General features: G+C 43.9%; 1 protein-coding gene across 15 annotated transcripts in view; it reads left to right on the plus strand.

Annotated features, from left to right (window-relative positions):
- The window catches only part of SLC24A1 (solute carrier family 24 member 1), a 53260-nt gene that overhangs the window by 14661 nt on the left and 16688 nt on the right, over positions 1-21911 (plus strand). For 11 of the 15 annotated variants that reach the window (XR_014060512.1, XM_081513807.1, XM_081513816.1 and 8 more), the window contains 2 exons: positions 7548-9561; positions 21189-21242. Coding sequence is in view for 12 of the 15 variants with exons in the window: in XM_081513807.1 (XP_081369933.1) it covers positions 7675-9561; positions 21189-21242 (1941 nt within the window). In the remaining 3 variants the exon portion in view is untranslated. Of the gene's footprint in view, positions 1-7034; positions 7067-7547; positions 9562-21188; positions 21243-21911 lie in introns of those variants that run through there. The other 4 variants (XR_014060511.1, XM_081513814.1, XR_014060513.1 and 1 more) reach the window with 2 other exon arrangements.

Here is a 21911-nt window from a genome sequence, read left to right on the forward strand (position 1 = left end):
ATCAAGTTGGTGATGTCATCCAACCATCTCATCCTCTGTCATCCCCTTCTCCTCCTGCTTTCAGTCTTTCCCAGCTTCAGGATTTTTCCACTGAGTCAGTTCTTCACATCAGGTGGCCAAAGGATTAGAGCTTCAGCTTCAGCATCAGTCCTTCCAATGACTATTCAGGACTGATTTCCTTTAGGATTGACTCGTTTGATCTTGCAGTCCAAGGGACTCTCAAGAGTCTTCTCCAACGCCACAGTTCAAAAGCATCAATTCTTCAGTGCTCAGCTTTCTTTATGGTCCAATTCTCACGTCCATACATGACTACTGGAAAAACTATAGGTTTGACTAGACGGACCTTCGTCAGCAAAGTAATGTCTCTGCTTTTTGATATGCTGTCTAGGTTGATTATAGCTTTTCTTCCAAGGAGCAAGTATCTTTTAATTTCATGGCTGCAGTCACCATCTGCAGTTTTTGGAGCCCCCCAAAATAAAGTCTTTCACTGTTTCCATTGTTTCCCCGTCTATTTGCCATGAAGTGATGGGACTGGATGCCATGATCTTTGTTTTTTGAATGTTGAGTTTTTAAGCCAGCTTTTTCACTCTCCTCTTTCACTTTCATCAAGAGGCTCTTCAGTTCCTCTCCACTTTCTAAAGTATGGGTGGTGTCATCTGTATATCTGAGGTTATTGATATTTCTACTGGCAATCTTGATTCCAGCTTGTGCTTCATCCACCGCAGCATTTCGCATGATGTACTCTGCATATAGGTTAAATAAGCAGGGTGATGGTATACAGCCTTGACATACTCCTTTCCCAATTTGGAACCAGTCTGTTGTTCCATGTCCGATTCTAACTGTTGCTTCTTGACCTGCATACAGATTTCTCAGGAGGCAGGTAAGGTGGTCTCCTATTCCCATCTCTTTAAGAATTTTCCACAGTTAAATTAGTATTTGGTATTATAGCTGTCTTAAGCTTGTTGGTTTAATCAATACAGACATGTCTTATTTTTATTATACCTATGCTTCCCTGATGGCTCAGATGGTAAAGAATCTGCCTGCAATGCGGGAGACCCGGGTTCGATCCCTGGATTGAGAAGATCCCCTGGCAAAGGGAATGGCAACCCACTTCGTTGTTCTTGCCTGGAGAATTCCACAGGCAGAGAAGCCAGGCAGGCTACAGTCTGTAGGGTCACAGAGTCAGACGTGACTGAGCGACTAACACACACACAGGTGTACTTAAGGTCAATGTGTGTGTGTTACTTGTTCAGTTGTGTCCAACTCTATGCAACCCCATGGACTGTAGCCCTCCAGGCTCCTCTGTCCGTGGGATTCTCCAGGCAGGAATACTGGAGTGGATTGCCATGCCCTTCTCCAGGGGATCTTCCTGACCCAGGGATTGAACCTGGGTCTCCTACATTGTAGGCAGACTCTGCCATCTGAGCCACAAGGGAAGCTTCCAAAGGTCCATAAATTCATGTTATTTTTGTTGCAGAGTTGTTAGCAAGGAAAAAAAACACTTGGTATGATATTTTCACAAGTTATTAAATAAAAGTACAATACATGAGATAAGAGTTTTAAGGTGAACTCTTTATGAATAATTATGTTTTGGGTATATCTGTCTAAAATAGTTACTTCATATTTTTAGTAACTTAAAATTTTACAGTTTTGCCAAATTATGTTCAATAATGGGAATTCATTGAATATTTAAATAAGATAAAATACTGGAATATTAATTACTGAACAGGTCTAAGTTTATCTACTTTTGTCTTCCTATGAGAGGAAAACTAAAGATGTTTGGGGTTTATTAGACACATGTCTTGCACTACGTTGAGAAAAAGAATTATGCCATGAGGAGATCTATGTTTCGATAGAATATTCCTAAACTTGCCAAGCAGGAATGCTGGTATGACAAAAAGTCTACAATTACTTGTTGTTGGTTTTCCCTAAAGATCAAGGTTCTTAAGGGTTAAAATTGTAATATGTAATTAAACTTACTAGAAATAATAAAGGAAATGTTTCAGTATTTCCTTCATCATGGAAAATAGGATGTGTATTTTTAGCAAAATGGAGAATGGAAGTGCATTTTGTTAAGGGGAACGTGGTTTTGTGCTAAAGCTGATTATTTCTAAATGGAAAAGAAAAATAAAAGATAAACTAATATAAAAGTTGTGGAAGGTTTTTGAAAAGGAAGCCCTGAGAAAAGAGTTTTGTACATGCTAGGCTGGGATTGGATTAAATTAATTAGGTAAAGGAATTTTGCTATTGAGAGTGGGCTAGTACAGGATTAATGTTTTGTTTTCTCTCTGTTAAGAAAGCAAAGGTTTCCTGGAATGTTGAGCTACTTTTGACAACAGATTGTGAGGTTTTTTTGCTTTCATAATAATCTGTATTTGTTTTAAAAATCTTGTCACTTTGGGTGGATAAGTAAGTATTATTTCATAGTGACATATGATCCTATTTGATCAAGTGGTTTAAGACCTTTTGATATTTTTGACAAACTTCCTCTAGTCAAATTCTAAATAAAGTTCCTTTGACTTCCAGCTAACTTTGGGATGCTTCAAAGGGCCTCTGAAACACCCCAAAGAGAGGAGTATTAAACTAATTGGGCTTTTTGGTGTGTTAAGTTATTTGAGAAGTATTGTTAAGTGATTGGAAATAAATGTTTTTGGATTATATTGTGTGGGTAAATGTCATTAATATAGATATTTCAGTTTATATGGAATTCCTAAAAGTTTGACATGTCTTGGTAGTATCAGTCATATTCTAGTTATTATCGTAACATGTTGTATGCTGCAGAAATATCCAGGTTGCTTGTTAATTGTGTTGTAATCCAATCTTTAAACATGCCATTTTAAGTCTTTTGTTATTTGTAGACAATTGTTGTTTTACTCTGATGCAGCTGTAAAATGAAGGTTTCCAAGAAAATTCATAAAAAAGACTTTTTGACAAATATAAATTTCTGATGACTTTTGGATTATATTACTGAACTAGGTAAGAAATTACAAAACTCTAATGGAAAACCTTGGAACTTCATCCAGATGAACAATAATTAATTACATGGGACTGAATCAACTGATAAATATGATTTATAATTTTATAACTATTTCATGAAGTATACTGGCTTTTAAATCTTTGTTTTCCCGAGAACCTTTCCTCTTACACTGTGACCTAAAACGAGTTGATAAAGTATCCCTTTGTAAACAAAGATGAAACATTATCTTTTTCATTTTACCTTATCCCTCCAGAATTTGGCTTCTCTAGCTGGCTCTCTGTGGATTTAATGGCTTATTACAATCATATTACAACTAGTTCTACCACTTATTATTTTAATTTTTTATCACCTGTTGTTTTCAAATTATTTATTCCTTGTGCTTCTCTCTGCTGTATTATGCTTTTATTAACATCCTAGCTGTATTTTTATATCCTATCTATTTTTTGAGGTTGTTGTCTCTTACATAAACCAATGTGTAACTAGGCCTCCAATGAAATTAGTGGTGACTAAAGGACTTCCCTGTAACTTAGACTACAAATCTGCCTACAATGCAGGAGATCTGGGTTCGATCCCTGGGTTGGGAAGATCCTCTGGAGAAGGAAATGGTAACCCACTCCAGTATTCTTGCCTGGGAAATCCCATGGACAGAGGAGCCTGACGGGCTACAGTCCATGGGGTTGCAAAAAGTTGGATATGACTGAGCAATGAACACTACAACTACTACAAGATGTCTTGAGGCAGTTGCTCATGTATATAACTTGGCATAGAATAATTGTAATGGTGCAACTCGAGGTATGGGAAGAAGCAGCAAGGGAAAATATTTCCTGCATCATAATAGACTAGTAAGATAGAAGATCCAGAGAATTTTTTTTTTAATTAATTATTTATTTATTTACTTTGGCCATGCCATGTGGCTTGTGGGATCTTAGTTCCCTGATCAGGGATTGCAGTGAAAGCACCAAGACCTAACCACTGGGCTGCAAGGGTATTCCAGAGAATTTTAGGTTATCAACAGGGCCTGATCCAAAATTAGTACATTAACCTATCAACAGAATCTTTGCCTGATCCGAAGAATTGATGCTTTTGAACTGTAGTGTTGGAGAAGACACTGGAAAGTCCCTTGGACTGCAAGGAGATCAAACCAGTCAATCCCAAAGGAAATCAGTCCTGAATATTCACTGGAAGGACTGATGCTGAAGCTGAAGCTCCAATACTTTGGCCACCTGATGTGAAGAACTGACTCATTGGAAAAGACCCTGATGCTGGCAAAGATTGAAGGCAGGAGGAGAAGGGGATGACAGAGGATGAGATGGTTGGATGACATCACCAACTTGATGGACATGAGTTTCAGCAAGCTCCGGGAGCTGGTGATGGACAGGGAGGCCTGGTGTGCTGCAGTCTATGGGGTTGCAAAGAGTCGGACATGACTAAGCGACTGAACTGAACTGACAGGCCTAAAGCCATGGGACAAAATTGGTCATAAAATGCCTCCTAAATTCTGGTCAGATTTATGACCTAGAGTAGGTGCTGTGGGCCAAGAATATCACTTGCCATATCAGTAAACAAAGGATGTTATGGCCATTGAGCCATCGGCCTCTGCCACTGCCCCCACCACCATAGGTAAGGTGCATATCAAAGGAATACTTTCATTAAGCCCAGATTCATGCACTGTTCTATACGTAGAAAACTGGTAAACTCAACTTGAGATGTCTGTTTTTCTTTAACTAGCAGTAATCTTTTGATTTTGACTACCTGCTTTTTTTTTGCAAAAACTCCTATATTATTCTGGCACCTCCCATACCTCTTTGGAACAGTCCCTCAGAGCTATCTCAGAGGTTGTATTCTGGGCTTAAGTCCTCAGTAATGCCCCAAATAAAACATAATTCTTCACTTAAAAATTATTTATTAATGTATTTATGGCTGCATTGGGTGTTCATTGCTGTGTGCAGGCTTTCTCTGGTGGTGGCAAGCGGGGCCTACTCTCTGGTTGTGGTGCATGGGGTTCTCACTGCGGTGGCTTCTCTTGTTGAGAAGCGCAAGCTCCAGGCATGTGGGCTCAGTGGTTTGTGGTACTTAGGCTTAGTTGCCCCTTGGCATGTGGGATCTTCCAGGACCAGGGATCAAACCTGTGTTCCGTGCATTGGCAGGCAGATTCTTAACCACTGGACCTCCAAGGAAGTACCAATTTTCCACTTTTAGGTTGTGCATTTTTTTTCAGTTGACAAAACGTGCCAGCCTGCACTGGAGTGATCTGTCAGTGCCCTCTCCTCCAAGAATTTCCCTCAGACCTAATAAAATATTTTTACGTATGAAATGCTTTAAAGTTTATAAAGTATTTCCTCCACATTCCCTGACTTTTAAAAATAGCTTTTATTTCTTAAAGCAGTTTTAGATTCACAGCAAAATTGAGTGGCTATTCCCTTATTTTTAACTTTGATTCTCATATCCACCCTACAGACAGGTAGGACAGGTGTTATTATCTCTGCATTTACATTTAAATTACATTTAGAATCACACAGTAGCAAACAGAACCTGGTGCTAACTGAGGTCGTCTGATCTTTTAATTCTCAGACATTTTCTCTTGGTTCCCAGAGTGCCTTCTAAATCTTTTCAAATCTTTCTTCCCCCTAAGCATGGGAACCGTGGATACCTGCTCATTCTCAGAGCTTAGAAATAAGTTTGAGAAGTTCCCACCATTTCCCACTTGAATGCAGGGGCCCACAGAGAACCCACCTATGTCTCTGGTGGAAGGTCTACTCTCGTAGGCTCTGGTAGAGGCAGTGGGACTGAGAACCTGTACAATGCCCTGATAAGCTTCTTAGAGGTGGGTATTAGCTGGGATTGGATATCCTTCCCCTGAGACGCCCTTCACACCTGACCCTGCCTTGAATTAGGATTCCATAGGGTCAGGGGACAGGAGATGGGGTGTTTTCTGCTGTACAGCTTCAGACCCGCTCTTTGAGACCCTGATTCTGACAAGTTTCCAGAACTGAGAAGACACTCAGATGTCCAGGTTTGAAGGTAAATGATGCGATTAGGTAGGAGGGACCAGCTGGGGTGCCAGCCCAGCTGTGTTACATAACATCAGAAAGAGATACTCTCCAAAGTTTCTTTAGCAGATTCAGAGTGTTGAATATATGGCAAAGGATAAGGTGGACAGGGAGATGGTGGAAAGACAATTATAGGAATCAAGAACAAAGAAGGAAATTCATTTATTCCATAATTCTCCTTTTGCTTTTTAAGATAGCTGTATTTGCATTGCTAATTAGAGTGGTATGCTCGGAAAGACTGGTTCCTTAGAAAGCTCATCTGCACTGCTGCTCACTAGCTGTGTGATGTTGAGCAAGTCACATCTCTCTGGACCTCAGTTTCTTCATGTCTCAAATGGGGAGTTGTATTAAACAATGTAATTCATTCTGCCTTTAATGACCTAAGATTCTATGTGTTATTCATTTAATTTCTAATATATTACTTCATATGCAAAACTGATCATTTCTAGTTATTGTTTTGTAATAATCTGTAGACATTGGTTAGAGATTTAATATTTACTTGGACTGGGACTTAAATATTCTTCCCTCCTGAGTCCTTATATAAAATTAACCCATATGGGGCATTGAGTCTGTACAATGCTTTTCATAGACCTTGTGTGTTTTTGCTGTCCCAACATTCCTGTAACTTAGATATTGTTATTGCTATTTATCTATATAGGTATTGTTACTACTATTATTTCTATGAAATTAAATTTTAAAAGTTATAATACACACGTGATAAAAAGGTTAAACAGGCTAAACAATAGAATTTACTGAAAAGTAAGTCTCCCTCTGATCCCAGATCCTTAGTTTCTCTTTTCCAGATGTCCTTTCAGAGATAATCTTTACATAATCAAAGTATACGTTAGCATGACCATTTTACAGGTGAGGTGCTGAGGTTCAGCCTGTCCAGGGTGACCCAGCTAGTAAGCAGCAGGTCTGGGAACTCAACCTTTGACTCTATCCCCCATATTCCTCCCATGACACCAGTTGTCTGGGAAGCTTTATGACATTGGCTTTTAGGCTTTGTCCTCTTTGAATGATGGTGGAATCATTTTAAGTCAGTCCAGTAAAAACACATAGAGCCTTGATGTCTCTGGAACTGCTTTCCATTACTGTCTCTTTCTGTCTAAAGCTTAAAATCATGTCTTCTTACTTCCTTTTTGCCTTTGATAAGTTAAGATCTGTGGCCTGGGGCACCAGCTACAGATGACTGAGCTCTCAGCAACTCTGGCTGGACCTGAGGAGTGTGGGCAGACATTTTGCAAGGATCCCAAGGAGGGCTGGGTAGATCCAGCTTAGGAACCTGGGCTGCTGGCATGTCTACACAGCAATGAGGACCTCGAGATGCTCTTTTTCCCATGAGGAAGCATTGTCTTCTGGAACAAAGGATAGGGTTGTTTTTTTTTCCCCCAGCAGAAACAGTTACCTTCACAACAAAGGCCCCTGTGTGAATAGTCACTCTTCCGAGATGAAGGTTTGGTGGATCCAAGCTGTCCTTTTAGGAGCACATAACCTTGTCTTTTTTTTTTTCTTTCTAGGTTTGTGCTTACCGCCTGGCTGGACTTCATGGAGGAATTTTCTCTGATTTCTAATCTGAATCCCAGAACATCCCCCATCTTTGTGTGGACAGAATGAGAGGCCTATAGCCAGGCATAACTGGCCATCATGGGGAAATGGATCAGGATGGGGGCACAGGAGAGGCGGTCACTCTGGCCAAAGCGGCTTCATTGGAGCCGCCCCCTCTTCCTGTTGGGAATGTTGATAATAGGTTCCACCTACCACTACCTGACGAGCCCGCAGGGCCTCCCCACACTGTGGGCAGCAGTCTCTTCCCAACACCCTGTAAAAGTAGCCAGCCGGGACCTTTTCAACAAGGAGATGATGATGATGAGCAGTGAGACTTCAAAATCTAGCTCTGAAATGGAGGTTGAGACATGGGCACCTGAAGCCACAGCAGGCAACGATGGAACAACACCTGGCATAGCAATGAAGAACACCCCCAGTACACCTAGAAGAACAGCCAACATCACTCCAACAATACTCAAGGATAACTACAGCCCAACACCAACAGGCACAGGAAAAGTGAAGGAAGACACCTCAGCCACACCCAGTGGAGTACTGAATCACTACACTCGAAGCAGACCAATGGTAAATAATTATACCCCCGCGACACCCAGGGGAGAAGTAAAGAGCTCCCATCCAACTCAATCCAGGGGAAAGGTTGAGAAATACTCCCTATCCCCACTTGGTAGAATGGTAAACAATTATGCCCCGTCCACACTCATGACAATGACAAGGAGCCATGGGATCACTCCCAGAACAACAGTGAAAGACAGTGAAATTATGGCAACCAAGAAAATATCGGAAACCAACCCCTCCAAGAGACTAGTGGAGAAAACCACCCCAGCTCCTCTCAAGGGAATAACTGATAACACCCCAACCTTCCTACTAAGTGACTTAGAAACAGACACCTTAACTTCTCCAAGAAATGTGGTAGAAAAGAAGACCCTAACTACCCCCAGAAGAGTGGTCAGTAATAGCTCAACCACCCATCAGGAGTTGGTGGGAAGAAACACTCTGACAACACCCCAAGGAGTGGTCCTGGAGCACACGGCAGCTGCCTCTGAGGGGCAAGTGACAATAAGCACCGTGACACGCAGCAGCCCAGCGGAAGCCAGAGCTTCTGCTGCTGCTTGGAAAGTCAGGAATCCCTTGTCCAGAACCAGTGCACCGACCATCAGAATATCCTCAGCCACCTTCAGGAGGGTTTTGAAGAACCCTTACAAAGCACCCAGCACCCCAGCAACTCCCAGGGTCAGGGCAAATCCGACCATTCAGGTCCGCCACTGCCTGGTGGTGGGGCCAGCCCCCATTGCACCCACTGCCCCCTCCCTGAGTCGGACAACAGCTGTGATCCCAGAGACTCCTAGTCCCTCAGTGTTGCCTTCCAGGCAGCCAGACCTGCACCCCAAGGCAGAGTACCCCCGAGACCTGTTCAGTGTGGAGGAGCGGAGGCAGGGCTGGGTGGTCCTGCACGTCTTTGGCATGATGTATGTGTTTGTGGCCTTGGCCATTGTTTGTGACGAGTACTTTGTCCCTGCCCTGGGCGTCATCACAGACAAGCTGCAGATCTCCGAGGATGTGGCAGGTGCTACATTCATGGCTGCTGGAGGCTCTGCCCCCGAGCTCTTCACCTCCCTCATCGGTGTCTTCATCTCCCATAGCAACGTGGGCATCGGCACCATCGTGGGCTCTGCGGTGTTCAACATCCTCTTTGTCATTGGCACTTGCGCCCTCTTTTCCCGGGAGATCCTCAACCTCACCTGGTGGCCCTTGTTCCGTGACATCACCTTCTACATCTTTGACTTGATGATGCTCATCCTCTTCTTCCTGGATAGCCTCATTGCGTGGTGGGAGAGCATGCTACTGCTGCTGGCATATGCCTTCTATGTGTTCACCATGAAGTGGAACAAACAGCTTGAGCTTTGGGTGAAGGAGCAGCTCAACAAGAGGCCAGTGGCTAAGGTCATGGCCCTCGGGGACCTCAGCAAGGTAAGAGCAGGTTGGCTCAGGCTTGTTTAGCCCCTTTTGGGCAAAAGAGCTGGGGGGAAAGGCAGGGACTGAAGAATGAAAAATGCTGGGTCAGATCTCAAGAGATGAGTGAGTTTTCTGGTTCCCTCGCAATTCATTCAATATTTATAGAGTCCTATTCTCTGCCAGGCACCATGCTGGGGCTTTTGCAAGAATGCCCTTGGGTCAACACCTAATCATCCCATAAAATGGTTATTATTAAGATCCCCCATTGGCAGGGGAAGAAACCGAGGCCTAATGAAGTTAAACCACTTCTTCAATGTCACAGACAAAATAGGTGGTGGAGCTAGGATGAACCCAGGTTGGTTGGATTGGGTCTTCTGAAATGACATTTGAGCTGGGCTTTGGAGGATGTCCAGGAGATATCAGGCAGGGAAAAATGATAATCTTTTCCATGTGCATGGTGTTTAGGGTTTATCTAGCACCCTTACTTTCAATTAATCCTATTTGTTCACATTCCAGACCTGGGGGCGGGGGGGCTGGTAGCTTGGTTAGGGTCTGAGAAGGAGGAGGTTATTTGAGTTTTGTTTTGTTTTTAAAATATTGGAGGTAGGAGCTCCTCTCATCTACTGACAAGCCAGCCTTGGGTGTAGAGGTCTGTTTCGGTGCTGACTGGAGATCAGATATTAAGAGCTCCAACTCTGGGGCTTTCTTCTGATTCCACAGTTCCATTCCAAGAATTTCTCTGCCTCTGTGAGGGACCTTCCTGCTAAATTCATTGCTTGAGTCAATAATCTGGACAGTGAGATTTAACTGGAGAAGTGATCTCTAAACATCTATCCCAAAGTTTTTTGTTCCTTGAGACTCAAAAGTGAGAGTACCCTACGGAACATAGACCTCATTTCTCTCATGCTCCTAAAGATGAGTTTGGGCAAAGGTTGGCTCATAGCCTGCCTGTTTCAGATCTCAGAGAAGCCACTAGTATGAGCAGAATTTTGCGTGCAAAGAGTAGAAGGACTTAGCTGCTTAATCCAGCACAGTTTTGATGAGTGGGCAAGATGGAGACCAAACTCAGCAATACATCTCAGAGCTACATGGTACAAAGGAAATGAAATGTAATTCCTTTAGGACTTCTGAGGTATTGTGTGGTGTTCAGAGCATGGAACTGAGTTGGGAAAGGTGGGTTCTAATCCAAGGCCCCCTCTAACTGTGTGATCTTGGACAGACTCCTTTCATCTCTGGGGGTAATGACAGAGTCCAACTAATCATGAAAAGGTTCTGTTTAACTCTAACATTCATTAATAATGTCCTGTGTTTACGTGAGTTCAGTTCTGGCAGGCCCAACACAGTGGTTATCTGTCTGATCAACTGACCTTCAATTAGTACATTTGTGTGGTGGCCCAAAAAGAAATATCCTGCCCAAGGTTGGATAGCCAGAAGGTTTCCAAACTGGAATGGGAACCCAGTATCCTAACTTCCCATTCAGTGCTATCTTCCCAGATGACTGCTCTAAGAAGCCAGAGGCTTCAAAAAAAGGAGAGGCTCAGAGCATTACCTCATTTAAATAAACAGGGGCCTCTCTCCTAATGAAGTTCTCAGGGCAGGCTTTGCTGAAGGTGGCTGTGAAGCCTGGTACTCTTTTCTGGGAAAGCATCTGTGGTTTGGTGTATGTTAGACTAGCAGTTTTCAAAATGCCTCTGACTTTCCTCCCAGTCCTTCATAGTAATTCTGTTTTCATTTAAACACTGCAGATTCTCAATTTCCCATTTTATCAGAACTAGACAAAGCTTGCCAAGCAAGTAAAGTATAATTGTGATCTCAAAAGAGAATTTGTAACTTACTTAAAAGACTGTTCAAGGTCTTTAGTAACAGCTCTTTGCCAAGCAGTGAGAGCAGTGCTAATTACAACTGTTCTTATCTATTTATTAAAACAGATCCGGTATGAATTTTAATTAACAGCATTATTAAAAAAAAAAAAACAGGTTGAAATACTGGCTGTCCTTGAAAGTAAATTTGTATTTATTTAAAATTGAAAACCTATAGTTAGGACTTCTGGCATGAACAGCTGCCTTCTAAAAATTAGTCCAAATAATTAAAAAGCTATAACTATTTAGAAATGGTTTTTGAAAACATGTGGATTTGCAGTTTCACCCCAGGTTTCTTATAGCCAGAGAGAAGGGTAACTGCCTTTGCTTGTATCATTATGTCTGTGTTTGGCTGCCCAAGACCTGTGATCATGTTAGAGGGAGATAAATTAACCTGCCCTTCACTGACAGACTGAGGCAAGCCATTCTGTTTGAATTCTTCAAGCAATTCTCTGAAAATCCAATCTTTGATCTGTGTTTTTCTTTTCTTTTCTTTTTTGGCCATGCCGAGCAACATGCAGGATCTCAGTTCCCCAACCAGGGTCTGAACCTGGACCATGGCAATGAAAGCCCAGAATCCTAGCCACTAGGCCACCAGAGAACTCCCGTCTTGCAGGGTTTTACTGAAAAGCTGTTGAGATGATGTACATATGTCACGGCCTCCACAAGTGTGGATTCCTTTCTCTACTCCCTTTTCTGTGTTGGTACTCCTTTTGTGATTTATGCAAAGGTGTGAACTCACCCCTGCAAATTACCTTACCTTAACTATGAAACTTTAACTCAGAAAATGAGCATGCCTTGTACCTCACTCACACTGACCTGTCAGTTCACACCTCTTCCCTGACTAATGGGTCCCTTTGAGCATCACTTGGAGAAGGCAGGGAAACTAGGCTTAGTAAGTCAGCCATGCCCCAAAGGTAAGGAAGTAAGAAGTAGGGAAAGGGCAGACAGAGTGGTCAGGAGTCAAGGAGGAGGAGGGTTGGGGAGAAGTCAGAGCCACAGCTGCTCAGGAAGTTTAAGCAGGGGAAAGAGAAGTAGAGGGCAGTGGGAGCCAGCCCCCAGGAACAGGAAAGACACTTGGGCCTCTCCCTTCCTCTCTTGGCAGCCGGGGGTGAGGTGTGGCCATGGGATTAGGCTCATCCTTGCTATTAAATAGGGGAAATAATCTTTGTATCTCCCAAAGGGCTAAGCTCAATGCCTCATTCCTAGCAGAAGCTCTACAAGTATTTGGTTGTTTCCTTAGGGAAACAACCTGTTCTCTGACAGGTCAGGGTCTCCGGTTTACAGAGAAAAGGGAGTAGGGAAAGGAATCCACACTTGTGGAGGGCCTGTGACATACGTACATCACCTCAACAACTTTTCAGTAAAACCCTGCAAGACGGGAGTTCTCTGGTGGCCTAGTGGTGAGGATTCTGGGCTTTCACTACCATGGCCCTGAACTGAACTACCAGGTTCAGACTCTGGTTGGGGAACTGAGATCCTGCATGTTGCTCGGCATGGCCAAAAAAGAAAAGAAAAATAACCTCTGCAAGAATACATTGTGATTTCCATTTTGCAGATGGGGACACTCAGAGGCTTGGAGAAGATAAGTAACTCAGCCAAAGTTGCATAACTAGCTTGTGGTCCTTGTCACCAGTTCACAGGCCCGTTTATCTGGGTTTTAACCCAGTCTCCTCTGATAACTTTCCCTGTTACCCTGAGCAAGGCAGTGCAACTTCATAAACCTATATTACTAAGCACTTAGATGGAAAGCAATAAAAGGGACAGGCATAGACAAAAGTTACTGTAACGGGGACATTGTGCAAAGTGCTACAAAGTCATTTTGCTTTTCTTCTAGATCTCACACTGTTCATCTGTAAAGTGAATAGGATGAACTAGGGCAGGGTTTGGCAGACTTTTACTGTAAAGGGCCAGACAGTAAATATTTTAAGCTTTTTCAGGCCATATAGTCTCTATCACAACTACTCAACTCTGTCACAATAGCCTGACAGCAGCCACAGACAGTAAGTAAACAAATGGGAGTGCCCTGTGGTATTTTACTGAGAGTTCTCCTACCTGAACAATTTGAAGATGTAAGATCAGCATAGAATGATCCATTTTTTAAATAAAATATTCACCCAACTATTATCTGTGGAGTTTCTCAGCTGGAGGAGCTTTCACTTTTTATTCTGCTCTGATAATCTAGAATCAGAATAAAGTGGGTTTTTTTGTGTGTGTGTGTGTGTGAATGATTCTAGTCAGAGTTCACACTTAAAAATATTTCCAGAAAAAAAAAATGATGTAGTATCAAACACAGACACATAGTAACTAGAGTCTTTCTTTTAACACTGGCTGCAAAAAAGAAAAAAAAAAAGCTAAGAATATTTCAGACAACACTGTTAAACTGATATGTACTGGTTTGAGAGTGCCTTTTATGAACCCAATAAAGAAATGGTAAATGTTTGTATAGTTATCAACAGTCTAACTTAGCTTGCTCTGAAACTTTTGTACCTGGGTTTGAAGCTATCAGTGTTATTTGTTCTGATCCCAAATGATAAATATCTGACCTTCCTTGACCATGCATAGTTGCAGAAAGTCGTAGCCGAGGCTCTAACCTGGCTAAAACTCCTTATTGTGCTTGAAGGATGTTGGGCCCTTCTTTGTAGAGAGAGCTGCAGGCTTAGGTAGAAAGAACCGGCTGTTGTGCATGAGATGCTGGTTGGGGAGACAGCCCTTTGCCACAGAGAACCAGTGGTGAAAAGATGTGCAAGGTGGGGAATGAGACTGGTCCAGGCTCCTTTGGAAACCCCATATCCACATTCTGCCCCCGAGCATACTTCAGAATGTGAAACCCCAGGATGAAGTCTGTCACTCTTTCTTCAGTGTGCTACAGGCTATTTTCTTCCTGGAAGTTGTTTTTTTTTTTTTTTTTTTTTAAACCAACCAACAGGAACCCCAAGCAGACAAACCTGGTGCCTCTTTAGGAACCAGTCTTCCCTTTCTTGTCAGTTCAGTTCAGTTCAGTTCAGTTGCTCAGTCGTGTCCGACTCTCTGCGACCCCATGAATTGCAGCACGCCAGGCCTCTCTGTCCATCACCAACTCCCGGAGTCTACCCAAACCCATGTCCATCGAGTCGGTGATTCTTGTCAGGGTTAACATTTATCCCAGTGCCTGTGCTGCCAGACAGCCAGTTGTCTGCTGTGAAGAAGCAGCCGCCAGCAGGGCCCTTCCTCCCTCTGTGGGCCTGCCCTTGCTAGCTTGCAGATAGTCCACTGTGCTCCCAAAGCAGTCATCCTAGTTAGCCTGAGGGGTTCCCTCCTTTGTTTCTCTCTCTTTTTTTTTGGCTGCAGCTTGTGGCTTGTGGGATCGTAGTTCCCCAACCAGGGATCAAATCCAGGCCCTTGGCAGTGAGAGCATGGAGTCCTAACCACTGGACCACCAAGAGTTCCCTAAATTCTTAAATAATAGTCAGCTTCCCCCTAGTTATCAGGAAAATATGGCAAGAATCAAATCTTCAGTGTTAAGGCTTCTTTTCCTCATAAAATTTTCTTAAGATTTCAGCATTCATCTGCTGCTGGGTGCTAGCAGAGGACAAAATGAATCATAAGAAACAAGCAGGTATTAACAGAAAAACTCAAACATCTGATCACACATTTTAGAATAACTTATTTTTTTTGTATAGATGTGTGTAAAATAAGACATTTTACATGTACTCATACAATAGGGTCATGTTTTTTTCCCTAGTGTATGTGATGGGATTAAATATGAAATTAGGTAATCATGGTGTTCTACAAAAAACAGCATGACTTCTAGATGCTCTGCCGCCTGAATAAACTGGAAATATAAAACTGACAGAAAATGTTTTAGTGTGGGGGAGTGGGCATGTGGATGATAAACAAGTAAAATAAGTTAACATGTTTCCGAGTATGAGAAGTGCTGTGAAGACAGTAAGCAGGGCACGTGGTGGAGAGTGAAGGTAGTGGGTCCCCTTCAGCCAGGGAGAGCGAGGGAGGCCTCTTGGAGAAGTCCAAGTAGACATGCGTGGGATGAGGATTCTTCTCGATTTCTTCCCCATGCTCCATAGGGGAAGACGAAGAAACCTTTGAAAAGACTCAGAGCAGGGTCAGACCTTGATGCCTTAGAGGAAAGTTTAGAGGTCAGGATTCTTGCCTGGGAAATCCCATGGATGGAGGAGCCTGCAGGCTACAGTCCATTGGGTGGCAAAGAGTGGGGACACAACTTAGCAACTAAACAGCAACAACAGATACTTAGTGAGTAAGGGGAGAGTTGCTTCATCGGGGCCCTGTGGTTCACGTATGGAGTTTGGGTTTTATCTGAAGTTCAGTGGGAAACAGTGTAATGAGGAGTCATATTTAAAAAGTCACTACCTAACGGCTGTGTACAAAGTGAATGGTAGGTGTGCAAGGGTGGAAGCAGGGAGCCCAGTTAGGAGGTTATTGTAGGTATCCAGCATATATTTGTGTGTGTGTATCTTTGAGAGGTATTTTGAAGACAGAATCATCTGGACTTGGTGGTAGTGTGGATGTGGAGGGCCAGTGAGAGGAAGTCAAGGAGTTTGGCTTGAGCAGCAGGGTGGATGGTGACGCCATCTAGTGAGAAAAGGAAGTATAGGAAGAGTATAGGAAGAACAGGTTCGTGGGAGACACAGGGTCCCACCCTGAAATGAGTTTGAGGGTTTATGTCACCTCCAAGTGGATGCCTCTGAGAGGCAGTTGCACAAATGGACTTAAAGCTTATGAACAAGGTCAGGGCTGGAAGTAGAAATTTGTGAATTACCAACAAATGTATGGTTATTAAAATCAAGGACCAGCTGATGCTACTCTGAAAGAGAGGGGGGGGGAGAGAGAGTTTAGGATTAAGCCCTAAAGAATTCCAATGTTTGCTTATTTGGCAAACGTTTGTAGACTCTCTTTGTCAGAGACCTGTGTAGGAACTGGGCACAGTGAGAAATAAGACACAGTCCCAGCCCACAAGCGGCTCAGCCTGTCAGAGGAACAGGAGTTGATCCAGGTTTTGTGGGGTCTGACACTCTTTAAGAAAAGGAATATCAAACCATTGCTACAAAATTAAACATGAGGCCTTGGAAGGGTTTGTGTAGGGGAGAGGTGGACCCTGAAGTTTAAGCTTTATCAGTTCTGTGGTAAATTCCCCTTAGTGAGGAAGACAGAAAAGTAAGACTAAACTTTACTGTATCACTGTAATGATATAGTTAAGTGCTGAGGGATTTAGCACTGCTGAGAGTGGATATCTCAACAGAAAGTCAAGGAAGGCTTCATAGGGGAAGTGATGCTTAGCTGAATCTTGAAGGACAAGCAGGTGTTGGCTGATGGAAGAAGGGATAGGAGTCTCCTAGGCGTGTGTAACGGAGAAGGCAATGGCACTCCACTCCAGTACTCTTGCCTGGAAAATCCCATGGACGGAGGAGGCTGGTAGGCTACAGTCTATGGGGTCACTAAGAGTCAGACACGACTGAGCAACTTCACTTTCACTTTTCCCTTTCATGCATTGGAGAAGGAAATGGCAACCCACTCCAGTGTTCTTGCCTGGAGAATCCCAGGGACGGGGGAGCCTGGTGGGCTGCCATCTATGGGGTCGCACAGAGTCGGACACGACTGAAGCGACTTAGCAGCAGCAGCAGCAGCAGCAGCAGCAGCAGCAGGTGTGTGTAAAGGCCAGTGCAGCTTCACCCTCTTTCCTTCCCCTGGCCTTTATGCATGCCAAGGCACGTTTTCAAACAGTAAAAAAAAGCAGGTGAAACTGATTTTAATAATGCACTTCTATCCACTGAGTTCTTGAAGTGAGGCTAGTCTGAATTGCGATGTGCTGTAAGTATGAAAGGGTTTCAGAGGGTTAGTATGAAAAAAGGGGCTTCCCAGGTGGCTCAGTGGTAAAGAATCTGCCTGCCAGTGCAGGAGATGTGGGTTCAGTCTCTGGGTTGGGACAATCCCCTGGAGGAGGAAATGGCAACCCACTCCATTCTTGCCTGGGAAATCCCACAGACAGAGGAGCCTGGCTGGCTGTAGTCCATGGGGTCTCAGAGTCGGACATGATTGAGCAACTGAGCACACATGTATGAGAAAAGAGGTAAAGTTGCTTGTTAACATTTAAAAATTTACTACATGTTGAACTATAATTTTGATATAATGAGTTAAAGTACATTATTAAAATTAATTTCACCTGTTTATTTTATTGTTTAAAAATGTGATCACTAAAAAAATCAAAATTACATATGTGGCTTACATTCTGTTGCTATCGGGCAAGCACTGGACTGTAGGTAAGCAGGAGGCTAGAATATGCTTAGCTAAGGAGACTCCCCCTGAGGACACTGAGCCCCCAAGGTGCAGGGAAGGGACCTGATGTCCTTTTCTCAGAAAATCACCCTGGCTAAGGGGTAAACAATGAACCAGAAGAACAGACCAGGACTCAGGAGGCTGTTATGGGATTGTAGGCAGGAGAATAGAGAAATGAGGCCACATTTGAGGACTTTCAGAAGCTAGGTCTGACAGTTGTACATGAGCTGTGAGGGGAGGAATTTGGGTGGACTTTCAGGTTTCCAACCTAGACAAATGAGTGGATCAGGGTGCTAGACTATATTCAGTGAAGTTAGGGCTCAGACCAGGGATTTAGAAAATCTTTATTGAATGAATGTCTAAAAAAATATCACAGACTAGCATGTACATTTTAGAAACTGTGTCTTGGATGATCTAGAAAGGGAGAGTTCAGTGATTAACTGCTGCATCGGTGGGAGATAGGAATTGGACGTCAGGAGGACAAGCCCCCTGAGGGGTTGCCCTGTTCGCCACCATTCCCATGAGCGGCTGCAAGGGACCCTGTCGCTCGTCCTCATCCAGATGCCTCACAGGTGTTGGGGGCTTGGCTGGTATGAAAGACATCTTTAGTTTCCTCAGCCTCTCGGTGGGGTGCTGGGTCTGAAGAAAGAGGGGAATGATGGGTGTGGTGTGAGAGGTGCATGGGGGAATGTGTTTGTAATAAGGGCATACTCTGAAAGCACCTCGTTGCCGGTACCAGTACCCATATATGGACCCATCTGTCACACTGAAATGTAGGCAGACATTTACATCCATTTACCTGAAATGTCAATAATTTGAAACAAAGCCACTAGGAAATATCAATTTGACTTCATGTGATTTAGTAAAAGTAACAACAAAACAAACCTCTGAAAAGAGATTAGGAGATCGGGAATTCTGGCACTGTTGTTGTGAGTCTGGGAAAGCCACAGACTCCTTCTGCATCTCAGTCTTGTTATTTTCCAAGATAGCAATAATACTAGTCTTGTCTGTTTCATGGAGTTAGTGTCAAGTGAGAAAATGCATGTGAGGGGCTTCAGAAAGTTAGAAGTGCCTACTGAGGATAGAAGATGTTGATATGTACAATGAAGAGTGAACCCATAGAGAAGTACTTTGATTTAAGTAAGTCTGAATGGAAGAGAAATCATTAGGCATGTGCTTCATGGGGCAAAAGTCAGGCTCTCCTTTCCTTTTGTGGACAGAACCACTCATCCCAAAGGGTAGCTTGGTCGCTCATATTTCTAAGAACTCAATGGTGAGAATCAGACATAATAAATAGTGAGGTGGCTGGGTTGTGGGGTTTGGTGCTGTAACCTCCTGTATTCCAGTGTCATGAAAGAACGGATTTGTCCAAAAAATCCACAATGCCGCCTTCGTAGTCATATTGGTTGTTTCTATTTTGTTTCACTTGTTGTATGTTCATTCATCCATTCAACAGTGTTGTCCAAGCATTCTAACCTCTACCATCCTTCAAAGATTACCTAGATTTCACCTACTTTTCAGAGGCTTCCATGTCCATCCCAGCACAGTACCTTTATCTGTGTCTCTCATTCCTTCAGGCACATTCTGCTTTGTCATGTGTTGATGTTATCACTGGTCTTGATTCCTTTCTGTAACTAGAATCCGTGTCCTGGACACCTTTGTATCCCCACAACACTAGCACAGTTCCAGGTAGACAGCAGGTGCTCAGAAAATAAGAACTGAATGAATGAGCAAATTGGGTGGATAAATGTTGGGTAGCCCCGAATCAGGCAGTATTTTCTACATTTTCTGATCAGGCAGAGCTGGGAGTGTAGTAAGTCCAGTTCTGCTTTTTACCATGGAGGTTGATGGGATGGCGGAGGCAGTGGTAAGGTAAAGACAGTTACTGGGGGAGGCCATTGGTGACCCTGCTGTCTGAAGATGGCCCTAGAGGTCACTTGGCATATCTAATCATTCAACTCTCCTTTACTGAGCATCTGCTGTGTACAAGACACTGTGCCACAGGGTAGGAGAACAGAGATGACTATATCATAGCTCAAAAAAATCTGAAGTCTAGCTGCATGGATAGCTAGTGTATGTGAACAGCAATGATTTTTTAAAAATAGTTCGAATGTTACTGCTGTTGTCGTTGTTGTTCAGTTGCTCAGTCATGCCCGACTCTTTGCGACACTATGAACTGCAGCATGCCAGGCTTCCCTGTCCTTCACCGTCTCTGGGAGCTTGCTCAAACTCATGTCCATTGAGTTAGTGATGCCATCCAACCACCTCATCCTCTGTCGTGAGAGTGGCAAGCTAGTGATCCAGAGTACTGAGGATTAACGATTCTTCATCTTGGACTTTCTAGGTCTGTCCCCCTCTCCTGCTGGCTGCTCTGCAGCTTCCCCAGGACACTAGCACTTATTTGATTATAGAGCCAGGTTTTTGTGTTCACTGTTGTTATATAACTTTCGAGGAGAGAGGTATTGTAGAGAGCTGAAGTGAGGGTTGGAGTAGGGGTGGAAGGGGCCATTTGGGAAAGCTTTATGTAAAAATCCACCCAGAATTTTCTGAAAAATTGGTAGGCATAGAGGAATGGAGAAGGCATTTGAGGCAGAGAGGAAAGGTATGACCAAGGGGACTAGGAGTTGGAATAGGTTAGATATCTGTAGGAGACTGTTCACTCATTCAACTAGTGTTTACTGAACCCTTGCTAAATGCCAGACAGCGTTCTTATGCTTGGCATATAAGCAGGTATCATAAACGAAATAGATAGTCTATCTTTAAGGTTCTAGCAGGACAGTCAATTGATTTGTGTTTGCCAGCATACAAATGAAAGTGATGTGTTAGTCGCTCAGTCATGCCCGACTCTTTGGGACCCCATGGACTGCAGCCCGCCAGGCTGCTCTGTCCATGGAATTCTCTAGGCAAGAATACTGGAGTGGGTTGCCATTTCCTTCTCCAGGGGATCTTCCTGATCTAGGGATTGAACCCAGGTCTCCTGCATTCCAGATAGATTCTTTACTGTCTGAGCCACCAGGGTATCCCATATAAATAGCACACAAATAAATTGGGGAAAGTGCCATGAAGGAAAAGAACAGGCGTCCATAAAAGAGAATTAGATGAACACCTTAGCTTCCCAGAGGAAGGTGACATATAAATGCAGACCTGAACCATTGGGGGTGGGGGAAAGAGGGTTCCAAACAGAGGAGGAGGGACCATGTGATGAGGGTTTTGAGGTGGGTGAAGAGGGTGGCACTGAAGGACTTAAAGACAGCTGTAGGTGGGGTTGCTGAGCCTCAGTGAGTGGACACATTTGACTGGGAATAGTGCATGCAGACTGAAGCCAGACTGTGGAAGGTCAGGCTGGGACATGTTAAAAACATTTTCTGAGGCCAGATTATGTCTGGGTGTGTTTCTGTGTTCCCACACGAGGGCTCCCTGGAGAGAGAGGGAAGTAGGGAGGAAGGGTGAGGGGCTCTCTAAACATCTTGTGATTCCTGTCCCTGTTTGCAGCTGGGCGATGGGACAGTTGTGGTGGATGAGCAGCAGGATAACAAGAAGCTGAAGGTGGGTGCCATGTGGAGTCTGCCCAGGGGGCCACTGCAGGGTTTCAGAGGATGACCACAGACCTGGGGCGCTGTGGCCCAGAAGCTGGGGATGCTGGGCTGGGCTCAAGCCTGGGAAGCTCCTGGGAACTCTGTCAGGGTGAGCAGGGAGGGAGCCAGAGGGACTGTCACCTCCAGGTGGCCTTGGAGGGGGCGCTAGCTTGGATCTAAGCCCAGAATGTCACTGCTCACTGCCTGTGTGAGCATGGGCCTCAGATTCTGCATCAGTAAAATATCTGGAGTAGACAAACTCAAGTCCCACTTTGTAGCCCCAACACTCTGATTGGTCTAAAAGCCGAATTACTTGTGGCTTTGGAGTGTCCTAGAACTAAGAGAAACATACAAAGGGCAGGGCAAGGGGATCTGAGGTTTCTGAAAAACTATGTCTTAGCTGCCTTTGGCCTGTGGGGCATTTGGGAAGAAGTACGGGGACTTTTGAAGAGGCTAGGTCCTGAATGAAACTTCCCCCATTCTACGAAAATTCCTAGGCCTGTTGTGAAGTACTGTGTGACCGTAGCCACTAGATGGCAGAAGAGTTCAGATCCAGAGGGTTGGCTGGGGAAGAGGGAGGAGGACTGAGCAAGCAGTTTGTCTGACTTTGGATGTTTCCTTGTAAATCAGATGACGTTTC

This window comes from Giraffa tippelskirchi, chromosome 7 (genome assembly GCF_054371585.1).
Source record: "Giraffa tippelskirchi isolate mGirTip1 chromosome 7, T2T-mGirTip1v1.2.pri, whole genome shotgun sequence".
Classification (NCBI taxonomy): domain Eukaryota; kingdom Metazoa; phylum Chordata; class Mammalia; order Artiodactyla; family Giraffidae; genus Giraffa; species Giraffa tippelskirchi.